The following is a 13,601-nucleotide window of genomic DNA, read 5'->3' on the forward strand; positions in this document are numbered from 1 at the left end:
TTTGGGGTACATTTAGAAAAATAACTGCCCTCTGATATCCTTCCTGTGGGCAGGGATTGCATGGAGGGACCCAGAGTCTCCCAGGTGACTCCTGGGACTAGTTGGCACCAAGTCAGATGGTCCCCCTGCTGAAGGCCACCTGGGTTTGCTTTCCAAGACTTCAACAGTCCAGGAAGTCCTACAGGCTTGGCCTGACTGGCTCACTCCCAGAAGACACCAACTCACATGACAGTGGGCTCAGGGCAAAAACCCCTATGACCCCAGGCTCACCAGCAAACTCCCAAATGGTACCAAGAAGGACCTTCAGGGTTTGAAAGGAAATGGGAAATGCCAGTGTGGCTACCTCTCCACCTCTTGGCCACTTGGTGGCCTTCCTGTGCCTTCCTGGTGCTCAGCACACAGCCATGGGAGGAGACAGAAGCAAACCCAGTTCCTTGGGTTTTCTGGGAATTTTTTTTCCTTCCACAATACAGCAGGAAAGGCAAAAGGAAAGAGTTTTCCAGCAGCAGATATTTGGAGGGTTTGGGATTTTTGCACTTTATATAGACAACACAGCCCTAGGGCAGACAGTATAGGCTAGGTCTCTGTTCAACGCAGGGGTAAAAGAAAAATCAGTGACTCGATGGCCACGTGAAGCTTGCAATTTCCTGTTACCTGGGCACCCACCTTGAGTGCAAGCTGCACCTCACACCAGAGGCAGGGCTCAGGCACCCTGAGTCTGTGGGTCCCTACCTCCTCCCAGAGTGGTCCTCAGGGTGTCCGGCCACAGCTTTCCCTGAAAATGCCTCCCAGACCCCCCCCCCCCCGCCCAACCACTGACGCACACTGCTGTGGTGCCTACCTTCAGTCCCAGCAGGTGCCTGGGACCTGGCGCCTGCCAATTCTATTACTTAGAGCTCCCTGAAAGACCCTGCTTAGATAACACCCTGGACCCCAGTAGACTCCCCCACAGGTCTTGCTCTCAGGCTCTTGCCCATGTGCTGCCTGGCCATATGCTGGATAGCTCCCACGGGTGCTCGCCAGGCACCCTGTCTCCTCTCTTGGATCTGGGAGGACTGAGCTCTTCTATCCTTCTCTCTGTTTTGTTGAGCAGCCTCCCCTGTGTTCCTCCCAAAGCTGACCTCCCATCAGGGCTGTCCCAGAGAGGGCTACCTTGGCAAGCATAAACTGGACACAGGTCAGAGACAGAGCTACAAGGACACTGTAACAAGTTTCCTGTGACAGGGACACAGTCATGGGTCGGAGACTCTGGCATCGGGTGTCACCAGGACAAGGAAATACCCTGTGAAAGGCTCCCAATAAATGTTCATGCCCAGGTCAGGAGCCTGGTCAAGAAAGGGCTAGAGATCATGGCCACTGTCCAGATGCCCCCTCAGAACCAAACCAGGGGAAACTCGTGATGGCCATGTTCTTTAGTAAGTACATTCCCTAGCACTTCTGAAAGCTGCCAGCTGGTTTAGAAGTTAAACTATATCTATCAGCACCTGGGCATCTGTCCCCCATCCTGGTCCATGATAGGTGAATCTGGGTGTCCAGAAAAGGCCTTCCATGCACAGGCTGTCCAGAGCAGCTCAGCCATTACAGCCAAGGCCTGGCATCAGCCCAGGGCCCAGTGGGGTGGGCAAGCAAACCAAGGTTCTGCTAGACAGTGAGACACTTGGTGCCAAAAGGAACCAGCTGCCCACAGGTGCATGAAGGTGGGGGCAAAGTTGGAGTGCTGAGAAGTAGCCGGACACAGAGCTTCAGAGCAGCAGTGCCACCCTAAGGGATGGGACACAGAGCAGAATCACTGCTCAGGGTGAGGAAGATAGGATAGTTACGGGATCCCAGTTCTTTTATTTTAATGTAAAGGCCACTCCATAAAGTTAACCTGTAGAAACATTCCAGCTAACTCCTTCATCCTGGGGTGATGGGAATAGGAGGAGGTCAGACCTGAGTTAAGGCTACAGCCTCAAGAGCTAACCGACAGCCTTTTCCAATGTTTGTGTAGCATGGATTTTGACCATTGCCTCTACCCAAAAGCCATAGAAGCCCCTAGACTAGTACATGAAAGTGGCAATCTGCTGAGGTCCTCTCTCAGCTTGTGGGAATTCTGTGTCTTTTGTTCTCACTTAAATAAATCCTATTCTTTTATGCTCACTCTTCATCTGTGAATTTCATTCTTTGAATTCAAAAGACAAGGACCAAGAAAGAAATTGGCAGTGAGCTTCTAGGGTTTGCCATTAAGAGCTGCAACATACCACTCCACAGTAGTGGAGAAGAATCTGGTTTTGCCAGCTGAGACCCTTGAAGCATCCCCTGCTGTGATTAGCTCTAAGGCTAAAATGGACTTTCTCAACTGCAGAGGCCTGCAGTTTAGGCAGACCTCACCCCCCAGCAGAAGCAGAGAACTGAGTTTTGTCCCAAACTCAGGTTGAGCAGATACATCCAACACTTAATGCACCCTCAATGAGTGGTTCTTGAATCCAGACTCGACTGAAATGGAAGAGCTAAGAAGATTCTCTGTCGCTGCTTTGCATGTATTTACTATGTTAAAGATTCTATGGCAGTTTTGCAGTGGAGCATTCCTATAGCCCCAGAATCTGGAGGTTGAGGCAAGAGGATTGCAAGTTTGAGGCCAACCTGGGAAACTGTCACATCCATAGCCCAGCTGTGCCAGTGATAGGTTTTGGGAAAGCCGAATAAAGTACCCAGAAACAGCCTGAGAGCCGTGATCGCTGGGGAAAGCTGACAGGAGACTAGTCTGCTCTAGGGAGAGTCCATGGCCACAGGCTAGGTCAGCAGCTCCTCCACCCATCACTGCACTTTCTCCCCAGGGCATTTAGTCCAGTGGTGTCAGGCTGGATGAGGGACACGAGCTTTTCCCCAGTGCCCCATTCTGGACCCATCGCCACTCAGAGAGGGTCTCACGTTTGGCTGCAGAAGCAGTGACATCATCAGCATGACGTTGCTGAGCTTGCTAGGATGACACGGAGCAACGCCCTGGCCCCCATGCAGGAAAGTGGCTTTCTACAGATAACCCCCTCTGCCCTGGTGCCCAGGGTGCAGGAAAGAAAGCCAGCGTCCTCCAGGAGGACGTGCATCTGAACTAAGCAGCCCAGGTGTTTTACTGTCCTCCTTTGCTTTAGGGATGATAAAGAGCAACTTAGCAAGATCCTATCTCAAAATAAAGGGGCTGGTTGTGGTGGCATATGCCTGTAACCCCAGTGGCTCAGGAGGCTGAGGCAGGAGGATCACCAGTTCAAAGCCAGCCTCTGCAAAAGCAAGACGCTAAGCAACTCAGTGAGACCCTGTCTCTAAATAAAATACAAAATAGGACTGGGAGTGTGGCTCAGTGGTCAGTGCCCTGAGTTCAATCCCAGGTACCCAAAATAAAATAAAATAAAGGGATGTTCCTTGGTGATGAAGACTTGCCTAGAACGAGCGAGGTCCTGGGTTCAACCCCGGACAACAATTAAAAAAAAAAATTCAAAGAAGAAAATAAATAAGTCCTAAGGCAGTTTCAATCGCCCTTCCCGGCGGCCGGCCTGCGGAGCCGTTATCCTTCCGATGGAGAACTCGGAGCAGGCACTACGCCCTCACACTCGGGGCTGGAAACAGAACCGCCACCTGCCTCCCCAGGGCTTCCGGGCCCGCTCACTGCGCCCGCCGCTACCGCCCCCGCCCTTCCCACGCAGCGCCACGCCGGAGCCACGCCCCCGAGCGAGCGTCGGCCTATCCGCGCCCTATCGCCCAGGAGCCCCGCCCTGCCTCGCCTCTGACTTAACACAACCCACCGGCCTCCCAATTTCCGCCCCTGAGATCCCGGAGTACCCTCGGCCTCCACCTTGGCCTTTCCCGCGCCACTGAGCTCCGCCCCCCTCTCGGCCCCCGACCTATCCCGCTCCGTGCCTCTCACTAGCCCCGCCCCCAATCTCTTACTAGCCTATCCCGCGCCGCGCCGCTTCCTAGCCACGCCACGCCCTCGCCCGGCGGTTGGCGCGCGGCTGTGACGTCGGGGTCAGCGCGTGGCGCGCGCGGCGGTCGGCGTCCTGTGGCCCCGCGGCCATGCCCAAGCGGGGCTGCCCCTTCGCGGACGCCGCCCCGCTGCAGCTCAAAGTCCGCGTGGGCCGAAAGGAGCTGAGCCACGGCGTGTGCGCCGAGCGCTACTCTCGGGAGATTTTCGGTGAGTGCGGGCGGCCGCGGCTTCCCCTTGGCCTGGCCCGGGCAGCGGTCCCGGGACCCTCCCGCCCAGAGCAGAGGGAGCCGGAGCGGGCGGGCAGCGCCGGTAGGGGGCAGCGGACACGCGAGTGACCCAGTGCACGCCCTCCTTCCCCCACCCTGCCCCCGCCCCACTCAGCGCCAAGCCAAGCCGGGACATGTCTGTCCCTCGAAGACGCGAGGGCCGGGAGGGATGGAGGTGGCACCGATGCACGAGCACGGGCACGGGGAGCAGGGATGGTCTCGGGAGGCCCAGAGTCGAGGCTGAGTCCTGGAGGGTGAGCTAGCCAGGGGGGAAGAGGCCAGGGCCCTGGAAACAGCGAGGCAGGCGTTCTGGGTATGTGAGGGCAGTGGAGGCGTGGGAGGCCGCCTCCTGCAGAATGCCAGGCAGGTTCGTGTTACTGAGCATCACTTTGGCGAGCCTAACTTCTGGGGCAGATGCAGAGTGGAATTTACTTTATCCTGGTGGTTGTAGACACAAAGTTTATACTCACATTGGCAGTCGGAAAACATCCTGGTTTAAGAGTTTAAGGGTTGCTGCTTGTGCCTTTGGGGTGTGGAGAAGAAGCCTGTGTTTGAAAAAAAACAAAGACCCCTTTCAAGGCCCTGGTTCTCCTCCTATGTCTGCAGTTCTGTGCCCTCTCCCTGGTCAGGGCTGCCACCTGAAATGCTTTTGAGGCCACACAGGTGATGAAACCAATGAAGCCAGAGACTGTGGCTGGACTTAAAGCATGTGCCCTTAACAACTAGAAACAGAAGAATTAAGTAGAATTGGAAGTTAAGTCATCTCCCTCTCTACATCCTCTCTTGGGATTCCTATCTTGGCCTGTTGGCAGGAGCTTGTTCCTCCTCTCTGGGTCAGGAGGGGTGCTGTGCTATGTAGTGTGGGCAGGACTGACATGCAGATCGAAGTCACATGGGATGAGTTCCAGGCCACAGCAACCACCTTAATCTCCACTTCAGATGGACCAGGAACCCTGTCCTCAGCATGTGACCCCCCCCTTTCCCACATTCTCACACAAATATAGGCGGAAGCACCCAGTTGGGCTGGCATTAGCCACTCCACTTGAGTTCCCACAGCCATTATTTGCATCTGGCATCTCCACTGGGGCCACGCTGGGCAAATTTTTCTGGGGACTGGTGGGTTGGCATTTGATTTTGTAAGGCTGCCTGGGTACCTTTGTGTAGCAGTGGAAAGCCACTGCCCTGTGCACTGAGCAGTCACTCCAGCTCTTAGGCATGAGTAGGTGTTCAAGACCTGTAGAAGGTTCTGGGGTCCTTTGATCAGGAGTTGTCTGCTGTCCTGTCTTTTTTAGTTGTAGATGGATATATAGCTTTATTTTTATTTATTTATTTTTATGTGGTGCTGCGGATCAAACCTATGGCCTTGACATGGGAGACAAGCACTCCACCACTGAGCCACAACCCCAGCCCATGCTGCCCTGTTTTGCTGGCCTCTCTGGAGGTGATGGGGATGTGCCCAGGCTTGCAGGCTCAGCTAAGCCTCTGGTTTCCCCCTACCTCCTTGGGGGCACCTTTTTGAAGAGTAGTGTTCTAGGGTGCAGAACTTCTTCTGCATGACACGGGCTACCTTGAGGATGGGAGTACAGGGGAGGAGAGAGGAAAGGGACACAAGCCCCATGAAGTGAGGCCAGCTGTGGTTGCTGAGAATGAGCAGACCAATAGAAGGAGGACCTGTGTGGGACACAGGTGGGGCTGTAGTGATGCTGGCTGCCGAGCCAGGGGAGACAGAGGAGGCCTTGCCTTTCCAGGGAGCAGCGTGAGCCAGGGTAACAGGGGACAGGCACAAAGAACTCCCTGTGCCATCCTGATAGGTCATAAGATGGCTGTTGAGGGCTTCATGGCTGCACAGTGTAAATTTGAGGAATGGTCTGTCTTCCCCAGAGAAGACCAAGCAACTCCTTTTCCACGGGGCCCAGGCCTGCAGGAACTATGTGTGGGGTGAAGGCTGTGCCATCGTCCACCTGCCAGAGTCCCCAAAGCCCGGCCCTACAGGTGTACCTCGAGCTGTAAGGGGGCAGATGCTGATTGGACCAGATGGCCGACTGATCAGGAGCCGAGCCCAGGCCCCTGAGGCTGGTGAGTGGCTGCCAGTGGCACTTCCTGTCTGTGGTGCTGCGGGTGGGCAGTGCAAGATAGTCAGCTCAGATGCTTTTCCTGCCTCACAAGCAGGAGTCTGACCCAGAGTCTGATACACAGGGCAAGTGGCAGAAGTTCAGAAGGATTCTGCTGGGAGATCTGATTATCAGGCCAGGAAAGGAGTAGGACTCACCTGGCCTCCTGCCTGCTTGGCACTGCCCTTCTCTGTTCTGTGGAGGTGGGAATGTCAGGGGTGCAGTGCTCAGACAGAGTCCCAGGCCCACCTGGATGTGTTCAGGGGGTCAGAGAGGGGTCCAGGACCCTTGGTTAAGTAGCGGGCCACACCTTGCAACACAGGAACACACCAGGTTCTGATAAAGCAGTCAGCAAGAAGTTCTGTGCTCAGTAGCAGGTGATGCAGCAGTAGGCGGACCTGCAGTCTCGTGGAGGGAGCACTGTGGATCTCTAGTAGAATGGGATCTGGGCACTGTGCTCAGCTGGAGGGTTTCTAAGGGATCCAGTGCCAGAGTGGGGCAGACTAGGTCAGTTGCAGGGAAGAGAGGTGAGCCCATAGCCCCTGTGCTCTTCCACTCCCCTTCCGGGCTGACAGCATGCTGTTTCTTTTCCTCACAGACCTGTCGGGGGCCACAGCCATCGCCTGTTCCTCATGCGTGCGAGCTGCTGATGGGAAGGTGGTCTGCAGCCAGTGTGAGCGGGCCCTGTGTGGGCAGTGTGTGCGCACTTGCTGGGGCTGTGGTGCAGTGGCCTGTGCCCTGTGTGGCCTTGTGGAGTAAGTGCTTTGGTCCATGGTGCTGCTAGAACCATGGTCACCATGCTCAGGGTGTGCCCACAGGGTAGTGGACAGGTCCTCTATAGGTGCCATCTACCATCACCTAGCAGGACAGGACATGATGACAATAAATGCCTTGTATAGCTTTATTTTTTTTTTTTCTGAACCGTAGTAGTTCTTTCTCAAGGAAATCCAGATTCACCAATGGTCAGTTCTCTCTGTGGCCTCCTTTCTTCAACAGCTTTGTGTCTTGGTCTTCTCGGCTCCACACTTCCTCATAGATTGGCTTCCTGCGTTGTGTGCTGATGTTTGAGGAACACCTGATGCATGGTAGCAGGTGCATGCTGCATGTGTGTTTGCTAGGTTATTAGCTCTTTAAGCAGGAAATGGGAAGTTGGCTTAGTCCACTGTGTGTGAGTGCATGCTGCTGCAGCTGGCTGGCTCTGGTATCCACAAGGTGCCAGGAGGCTGTTCCCACCCCAGCAGCTATGCCTATCCACTTGTCCTGCCCCTTCAAAAGACAGGTTCCCCCAGACATGCAAGTGGCTCTGAAGATCCGAACAAGCTCAGGTCCAGCGGTTTAAGGCTGTGTAAAACTGAAAACCACATGTCAGAGGGCATCTTTCCCTTGAGGTGCTCTTCAGTTGGGGAGACCTGGACGGCCCTGGAGAGGTGCTCTAGGGAGAAGTCCCAGGCCCCATGGCCAAGTGGGAGTCCAGTGACATGCAGCATTCAGTTTGGGAACTAGTGTTAGGCTAGTCCTGAAGCGGGTGCTCCTCCTGTGGTTTCCCATCCTGATTTGGGTCTTTTTCCTACAGACAGTAAACTGAAAGGGCAGTGTCTTTGTAGCCCTTCCCTGCAGGTCCGCAGGAGGTGGGCTGTCCACCCTCTGTTACCAGTGAATGACCTGCCCCAGGTCACTACCTGGAAGTCATGTCCCCAGGCTTGGATGCCAGGCCTACCCCACCCCTTGCAGTTTCCGCCAAACATGGCCCTGGATTCCCATTCAGGACAAGCAGCTGCAAGAGTGGCAGAAAACAAGGGCTTCTCTAACATGGTTCTGATGTAACTGAAATGCAGCTCAGCTGGCCGTCACCCACCTACCTGGTGGCCCCGCTTGGCCCCTACCTGTTCCGTTGCCTCAGGCTCACAGGCTGGCTGCTGGCGCTGTGTTGACTGCTGGCCTCTGGCGCCACTGGCAGATGGTCTGAGCACCAGGTAACCGTCAGCACTGGCTTTGCTGACGCGTTTTAGATGGCATGTCCTTACTTGCATCTTGGTTAGCACATTGTTCCTGTGTGTCCTTTGCATGTCCCTCCCAGTCAGTGTCTCCTATGACTGACTGGCTCCCCTTAAAAGTCTCATTCATTAGGAGAGAGCGCTGTTCCATGTGCTTCTGATGCGAGCCGTTGTGTTTTGTGAATTCTCACAGGATGTTGGCGGGGTTCTGGGGAGAGCGTGTCCTGTGTGAAACCCAGCTGGGCTTCTCAGCCTGTGTCACTCCAGCTGGCGCTGGGTCATGGCTTAAGCAGACTTACTCTCATGTTCTAGAGGCTGGAAGTCCAAGATCAGGGTGCCTGCAAGGTGGGCTCCTTCCGAGGCTGTCAGGAGAATCCATTGCAGGCCCCTTGGGGCATCTGGTGGCCGTGGCCGTGGCCGCATTGGGCTTTCCTTATGGTTCCTTATGGATGCTTATCTCCATGTGCTTTGATGTCCTCTTCTGTGTCTTTCTCCTTGTGTTACCTTCTCTGAAGGCCCCCATTGCTCTCCTATGGGGGGACCTCATTTTGACTGACTGCATCTGCTCTGCAGCTGGGAACAGGGGAAGGATGTGAGCCAGTTCCTGAAGACGGTGTGCCTGCATGCTGGGCCACCCCTGGGTGGGGGGTGTCCCAAACAGACGCTGCAATGTCCCTGCCACATGAGCCTGTTCCAAAGGTCTTATGCTTCTGTCCTGGGTTAGGACGGCAGGGGACAGGGAGGCATAGCCCAGGCCCTAACATAGCTCTCCTCTCTCCCCTACCCCCCCTGCCCCGGTGGCGGTTCAGCTGCAGTGGCGTCTGGGAGAAGGCCCTGTGCACCAGCTGCGCCATGTTTGAAGCCTGAGACTCCTGTGGACGGCACACACATCCGTGCTGAAGAGGGCAGGAGTGGCTTGTGTGTTGCATTTTGTACCCTGATGACAGAATCAAATAAACCCCTTTATATTTGCATGTGAGGACTCCTGTCATAGCCATCTGAGGGTGAAGCGTGGGGTCTGCCCAGGCTGGGGGGCATAACAGGTGGGGAGCAGCTGCCTCCTACAGCCTTGCAGAGTGTGCCTGCCCTCTGCATCAGAAGCTCCTACTCATCACCAACCTGGCGCAGGGACCCAGAGCCCAGTCTGATTGAGTGGTTTCCAGTGTACAGTGTCACCTCATGCTGGTGTCCCTCCCAGACTGCCCCCTGAAATACCTTGTCACATGCATGGCCAGGGCCCCAGGCAGTGTGACAGGCCCTGCCCTCCAGGAGCTCTCTCCAGCAGAGGAGGCATCCTAGCGATGCTGGGTTGGCAGTCCTTGCCCCGTTTTGAGCAGGCAGAGTTGCACAGGGCCAGGTGGGGCTGGGCATGGAGGATTGAGCAGGGCTAGAGTCATACAGGAAGGCCATGGGTGCTGGTCCTTGTGAATCCAAGGGCCTGAGTTGGTAAGGTGGATCACAGTGACACTGAAGCCCTGGGCTGGACTGAGGCAGGGTGGGACTGTGTGCTGGGAGACCCTTCACTTCTATGGGCACTGGGATGTGCTGGCCAGAGTTCAGGGGCAAGTGACACTGAGGAATGCTGGTGGTGAGCAGGTGACAGCTAGAGCCTGGAATGGGACTTGGGGCTGGAGCAGCAAGCAGGCTGCTGTGGCAGTGCCAGGTGGCAGAGGGGCCCACAGAGGGTTGGCAGCCTCTCCCTGGACATGGAGCACGCTGAGGCTGTTAGCCAGGTGCTGGCTATCCTTGTTGAGGGTGACCTCCTGCCATAGAGGCCCAGGGCCTTGCTGCCATGGCTTCTGTTGCTGCCTCGCCCCACGGCCCAGCTCTCTGCAGGCCTTGTTAGTTCTCCCTTCTGCATCCTCCAGCCTGTCTACCCGGGCCCCAAGGAATGCCATGGCAGCCATTCAGCCTCCATCTCCACTCAGGATGGCTGCACAGCCCCGCCACTGCAGGCCATCGCAGGCCAGCCGCTGGCCCATCTCTCCTCCACCCAGCCCCTGGAGTGGGCCTCGAATGTTCCCCCTTGGAACCCTCACTTCCTCTGCCTGGGGCTCTTCCTGTGGGCACCTGTAAGGCTTGCTCTCATTTCTCTCAGGTTTGGGCTCAGAGAAGCCTCCAATGTCTAGTTCACAGCTCCCTTCCATCACTCCCTCAGCCCCCCAGCTGTCCCCACTGGACATGACATGTGTACACCTATCAACTCTTCCTGCTGCAAGGGGTGGGACCTTCATGAAATGGCACCTGGAAGCTTGGTAGTGAGTGTCTGTCTGGTGTCCCCATACAGACACCAGGGACTGGCCTTCATACAACTCACAGAGAAGACAAAATGCCAGATGTGGCACAGCAGCCAGCACAGGAGAGTGACCCCAAAGAGCAGGGAACAAATGTGCAGAGCCGGCCGCCACCTGGGGTGGCACATGGAGAACTCAGTGGCCTGAATCGAGACAGCTGAAGATCAGCCAGGGCCTCTGGAGTTTGCACACTTAAGTGGAGATCACCCAGAGCATCCTCTCAAGGCCCTTTTCATACATAAGAGAGTCAGGAAGAGAGGGAAGCCTCGTCCTCGTGGGCACCAACTCAAGGTTGGAAGGCCATGTTCACCTGGAGCAGCTGCCCTGTGGAACCCACCTCACAGGCCAGACCTGGGTGGTACTCCACTGCGTCCAGAACAGAACTCCAGAGTGAAGAGGCTTTGTTTCAGTCCAGCATCCAGCAGAATGAAGTCTAGTACCTGGTGTCCATGGAAGAAAACATGCCCAGAAGCAGGACAGCAGTACCTATAGGGCCATCGCCAGCCAGGGGGACACTGGACTCCACCCCAGACAAGGGTGCTGGCGGCTCACTGCGCCCTCCTATTCAGAAAGCAGAGGAAGCTGGGGCTCGTGGAGGTGGGTGAGGGCGGCGCAGCCCAGGTGCCTCACTAGGCGACAAGTGGGGAGCAGGGTGGATACCGCGGAAGAGACTGCAAACCTGCAGGGCGCTGCAGAGCCACAGAAGAGCAGGGTTGGGCCGAGTGGAGTCCTGGGGCAGCCTGGGGGCTGGAATTGGGGTGGGAGTGGACAGCTGCTAGAAGAAAAAGTGGCTATAAAATGTCCCCATTCGTCAGAATCATAAACCCACTGATGCAAGAAGCCTGACATAGCCCCGAGGAAAATGCTACACACGTCATGAGCCAATTCCCTGAAACCAAAAGAAAAGGAAACTCCTCAGCAGCCAGAGAAGAAAGACACTGTATGCTGGGAGGATAAAGATGAGAACAGCAGCAGAGGATCGTTGGAGACCAAGCAGGCACAGTGGGACAACACAGTAGGACAGCACCATGACCGCTCTTCAGGCAGCCTCAAGTCCCCTGTGCTGTGCCCCAGGAGCAGACCATTGGGACCTGGAGAGCCAGTCTGCACTAAAGACACCTTGGGTGGGTCCCAGGCTTCCCTGTGCCACCCCACAGAGCTGCCTGACGAGGACCAGAACCACCAGCCCAGTGAACCTCTTTCTTTTGTGACTTACCCACACTGTGGTTTTGTCCCTAGCAACAAAATGGACAAACTCATTGAAAATTTTTGACAAAAATGAAAAAGAAATGCTTTTCAGACAGACAGGGGCTGTAGAAGGAATGTCAAAGAAACTTTCAGACAGGAGGAAATTGTACCAGGAGGAAAGTAGGCCTGTGTGAAGAGCCTGGCGGTCAGGGTGGTGAACATGGTAGGCTTCCAGGCTGTTTTAAGATCTCTGGGAAGGACAACCAGCCATGTGGCGAGAATGTCAAAGACCCAGCGCAAAGGCTACACGAGAACATGGGCAAAGGAGTTGAGTAGACTCTTTTCTGTAGAAGTGTCACCAGTGGCTGTCAGCAGAAGGTCCAGCCCTACTGACCCCAGGAAATGCCACACCTGTACTGCACACCTTCAGTATGGCCTTCACCCAGTGAGGAGCCTGTGCCCTGATGAGGGAGTTCTGATATCGCTGCCACACATGAATCTGCTGCGTCCAGTAAAGCCAGCCAGCCAGAAACTGCACAACCCACTTTGAGGCCCTGAGCAGTGGGACTAGCAGTAGCAGAAAGCAGACGCCGGGGGACAGGGCAGTGGGAGGTGCTGCTTGAGGGCCCAGTGTCTATTGGTGGAGACAGAAGCTTCCAGAGGAGACAGCAGTTTCTGCTCAACAGCTTCCTGTACTTGATGCCATTAACTGCATGTTATAATGTAAAATTTGTATCTTTAGCACAACAAAAATAATTTTTCAAAAAGCATTTGTTCAAACAAAAATGTATTTGGGATTTTATGATAAATGCAAACAACATTTATGATGACAATACTAAGGCACTAAGGCCAAGAAAGAAGTGGGAGTGCCCTGTTGGAGGTTCCCAGGGGCTGTGCGTGAGGGCCCAGGCACAGGCAGACACCTTGAACAGCAGGCCCAGCCTCGTCCACAGCCTGCAGCTGCGCTTTCTTGGTGTTGGGCAGACCCGTGTTCCACGGCAGCACGGTGTCCTGGAGTGAGATGCTGTTGCTGGGAAAGCCCAGAGAAGTAGGCCGGTAAAGACCAGAAAATGGGGTGATAAGGAAGTCATCCCAAAGGCAGAAAAGAAGGGACCAAGAACAGATGGTGCAGGAGTAGCAGGGTGGCATGTTTGAGCTCACCATCACCCACGTTAAATGTGAAAGTCCAAATGAGAACCTCAGCTATACAGGACAGAGGCCATTGGGCCTGTTTTTTGTTGTGTTGTTTTTTTTTTTTGTTTTGTTGTTTTTTTGTTGTTGTTGTTGTTTTTTTTTTTTTTTTTTTGTGTTGTTTTTTAACAAAAAAGAAAAACCTAAGCTGGGAGCAGTGGCACACACCTGTAATCCCAGCTACTCAAGAGGCTGAGGGAGGAGGACCATGGTTGAGGCCAGCCTGGGTCTTTTAACAAAACCCTATCTCAAAACTAAAGGCTGTGGATGTAGACAAGGGGTGGAGTGCTCTCCCTGCCTATGTGAGGCCTGGGCTCAACCCACAGAGCTGTCTTGATGGTCTAGAAGAAAACCGCTTGAGTGTCAGAGAACCAAGTTAGAAGCCAGAGGGTAGGATGAGCATGTGTCGTTAGGCAGATTTCATGGCGGTGGCATCCCAGGGAAATACAGGCCCAGCCCTTAGCACACCCAGCATGCCCAGCACATCCTGTCACCAGGGCGGGCACAACCTTTAGCCACACCTGCTGACACGTGGAAGTTCCAGATGCTAAGGCCACTCCTGTTATCTTCCTGTCCCTCTGAGCCTGCCTTGTGCTGGG

General features: G+C 55.1%; 1 protein-coding gene across 2 annotated transcripts; it reads left to right on the top strand.

Moving 5' to 3' along the window:
• The first annotated feature begins 3,978 nt into the window (after window positions 1-3,978).
• On the top strand, window positions 3,979-9,303 carry Siva1 (SIVA1 apoptosis inducing factor). 2 transcript variants are annotated; one of them, XM_078051043.1, is made up of 4 exons: window positions 3,979-4,165; window positions 6,106-6,300; window positions 6,934-7,090; window positions 7,263-7,609. In XM_078051043.1, the coding sequence occupies exons 1-4, from the start codon at window positions 4,048-4,050 to the stop codon at window positions 7,369-7,371; spliced, it is 579 nt and encodes a 192-aa protein (XP_077907169.1). In that variant the 5' UTR covers window positions 3,979-4,047; the 3' UTR covers window positions 7,372-7,609. The 2 variants fall into 2 exon arrangements, with proteins under 2 accessions (XP_077907169.1, XP_005334695.1); XM_005334638.5 differs by lacking the exon at window positions 7,263-7,609 and adding an exon at window positions 9,139-9,303 and having other exon boundaries at window positions 3,981-4,165.
• Window positions 9,304-13,601: the final 4,298 nt, after the last annotated feature.

The sequence above is a fragment of the Ictidomys tridecemlineatus genome, chromosome 5, assembly GCF_052094955.1.
Source record: "Ictidomys tridecemlineatus isolate mIctTri1 chromosome 5, mIctTri1.hap1, whole genome shotgun sequence".
Taxonomy (NCBI): domain Eukaryota; kingdom Metazoa; phylum Chordata; class Mammalia; order Rodentia; family Sciuridae; genus Ictidomys; species Ictidomys tridecemlineatus.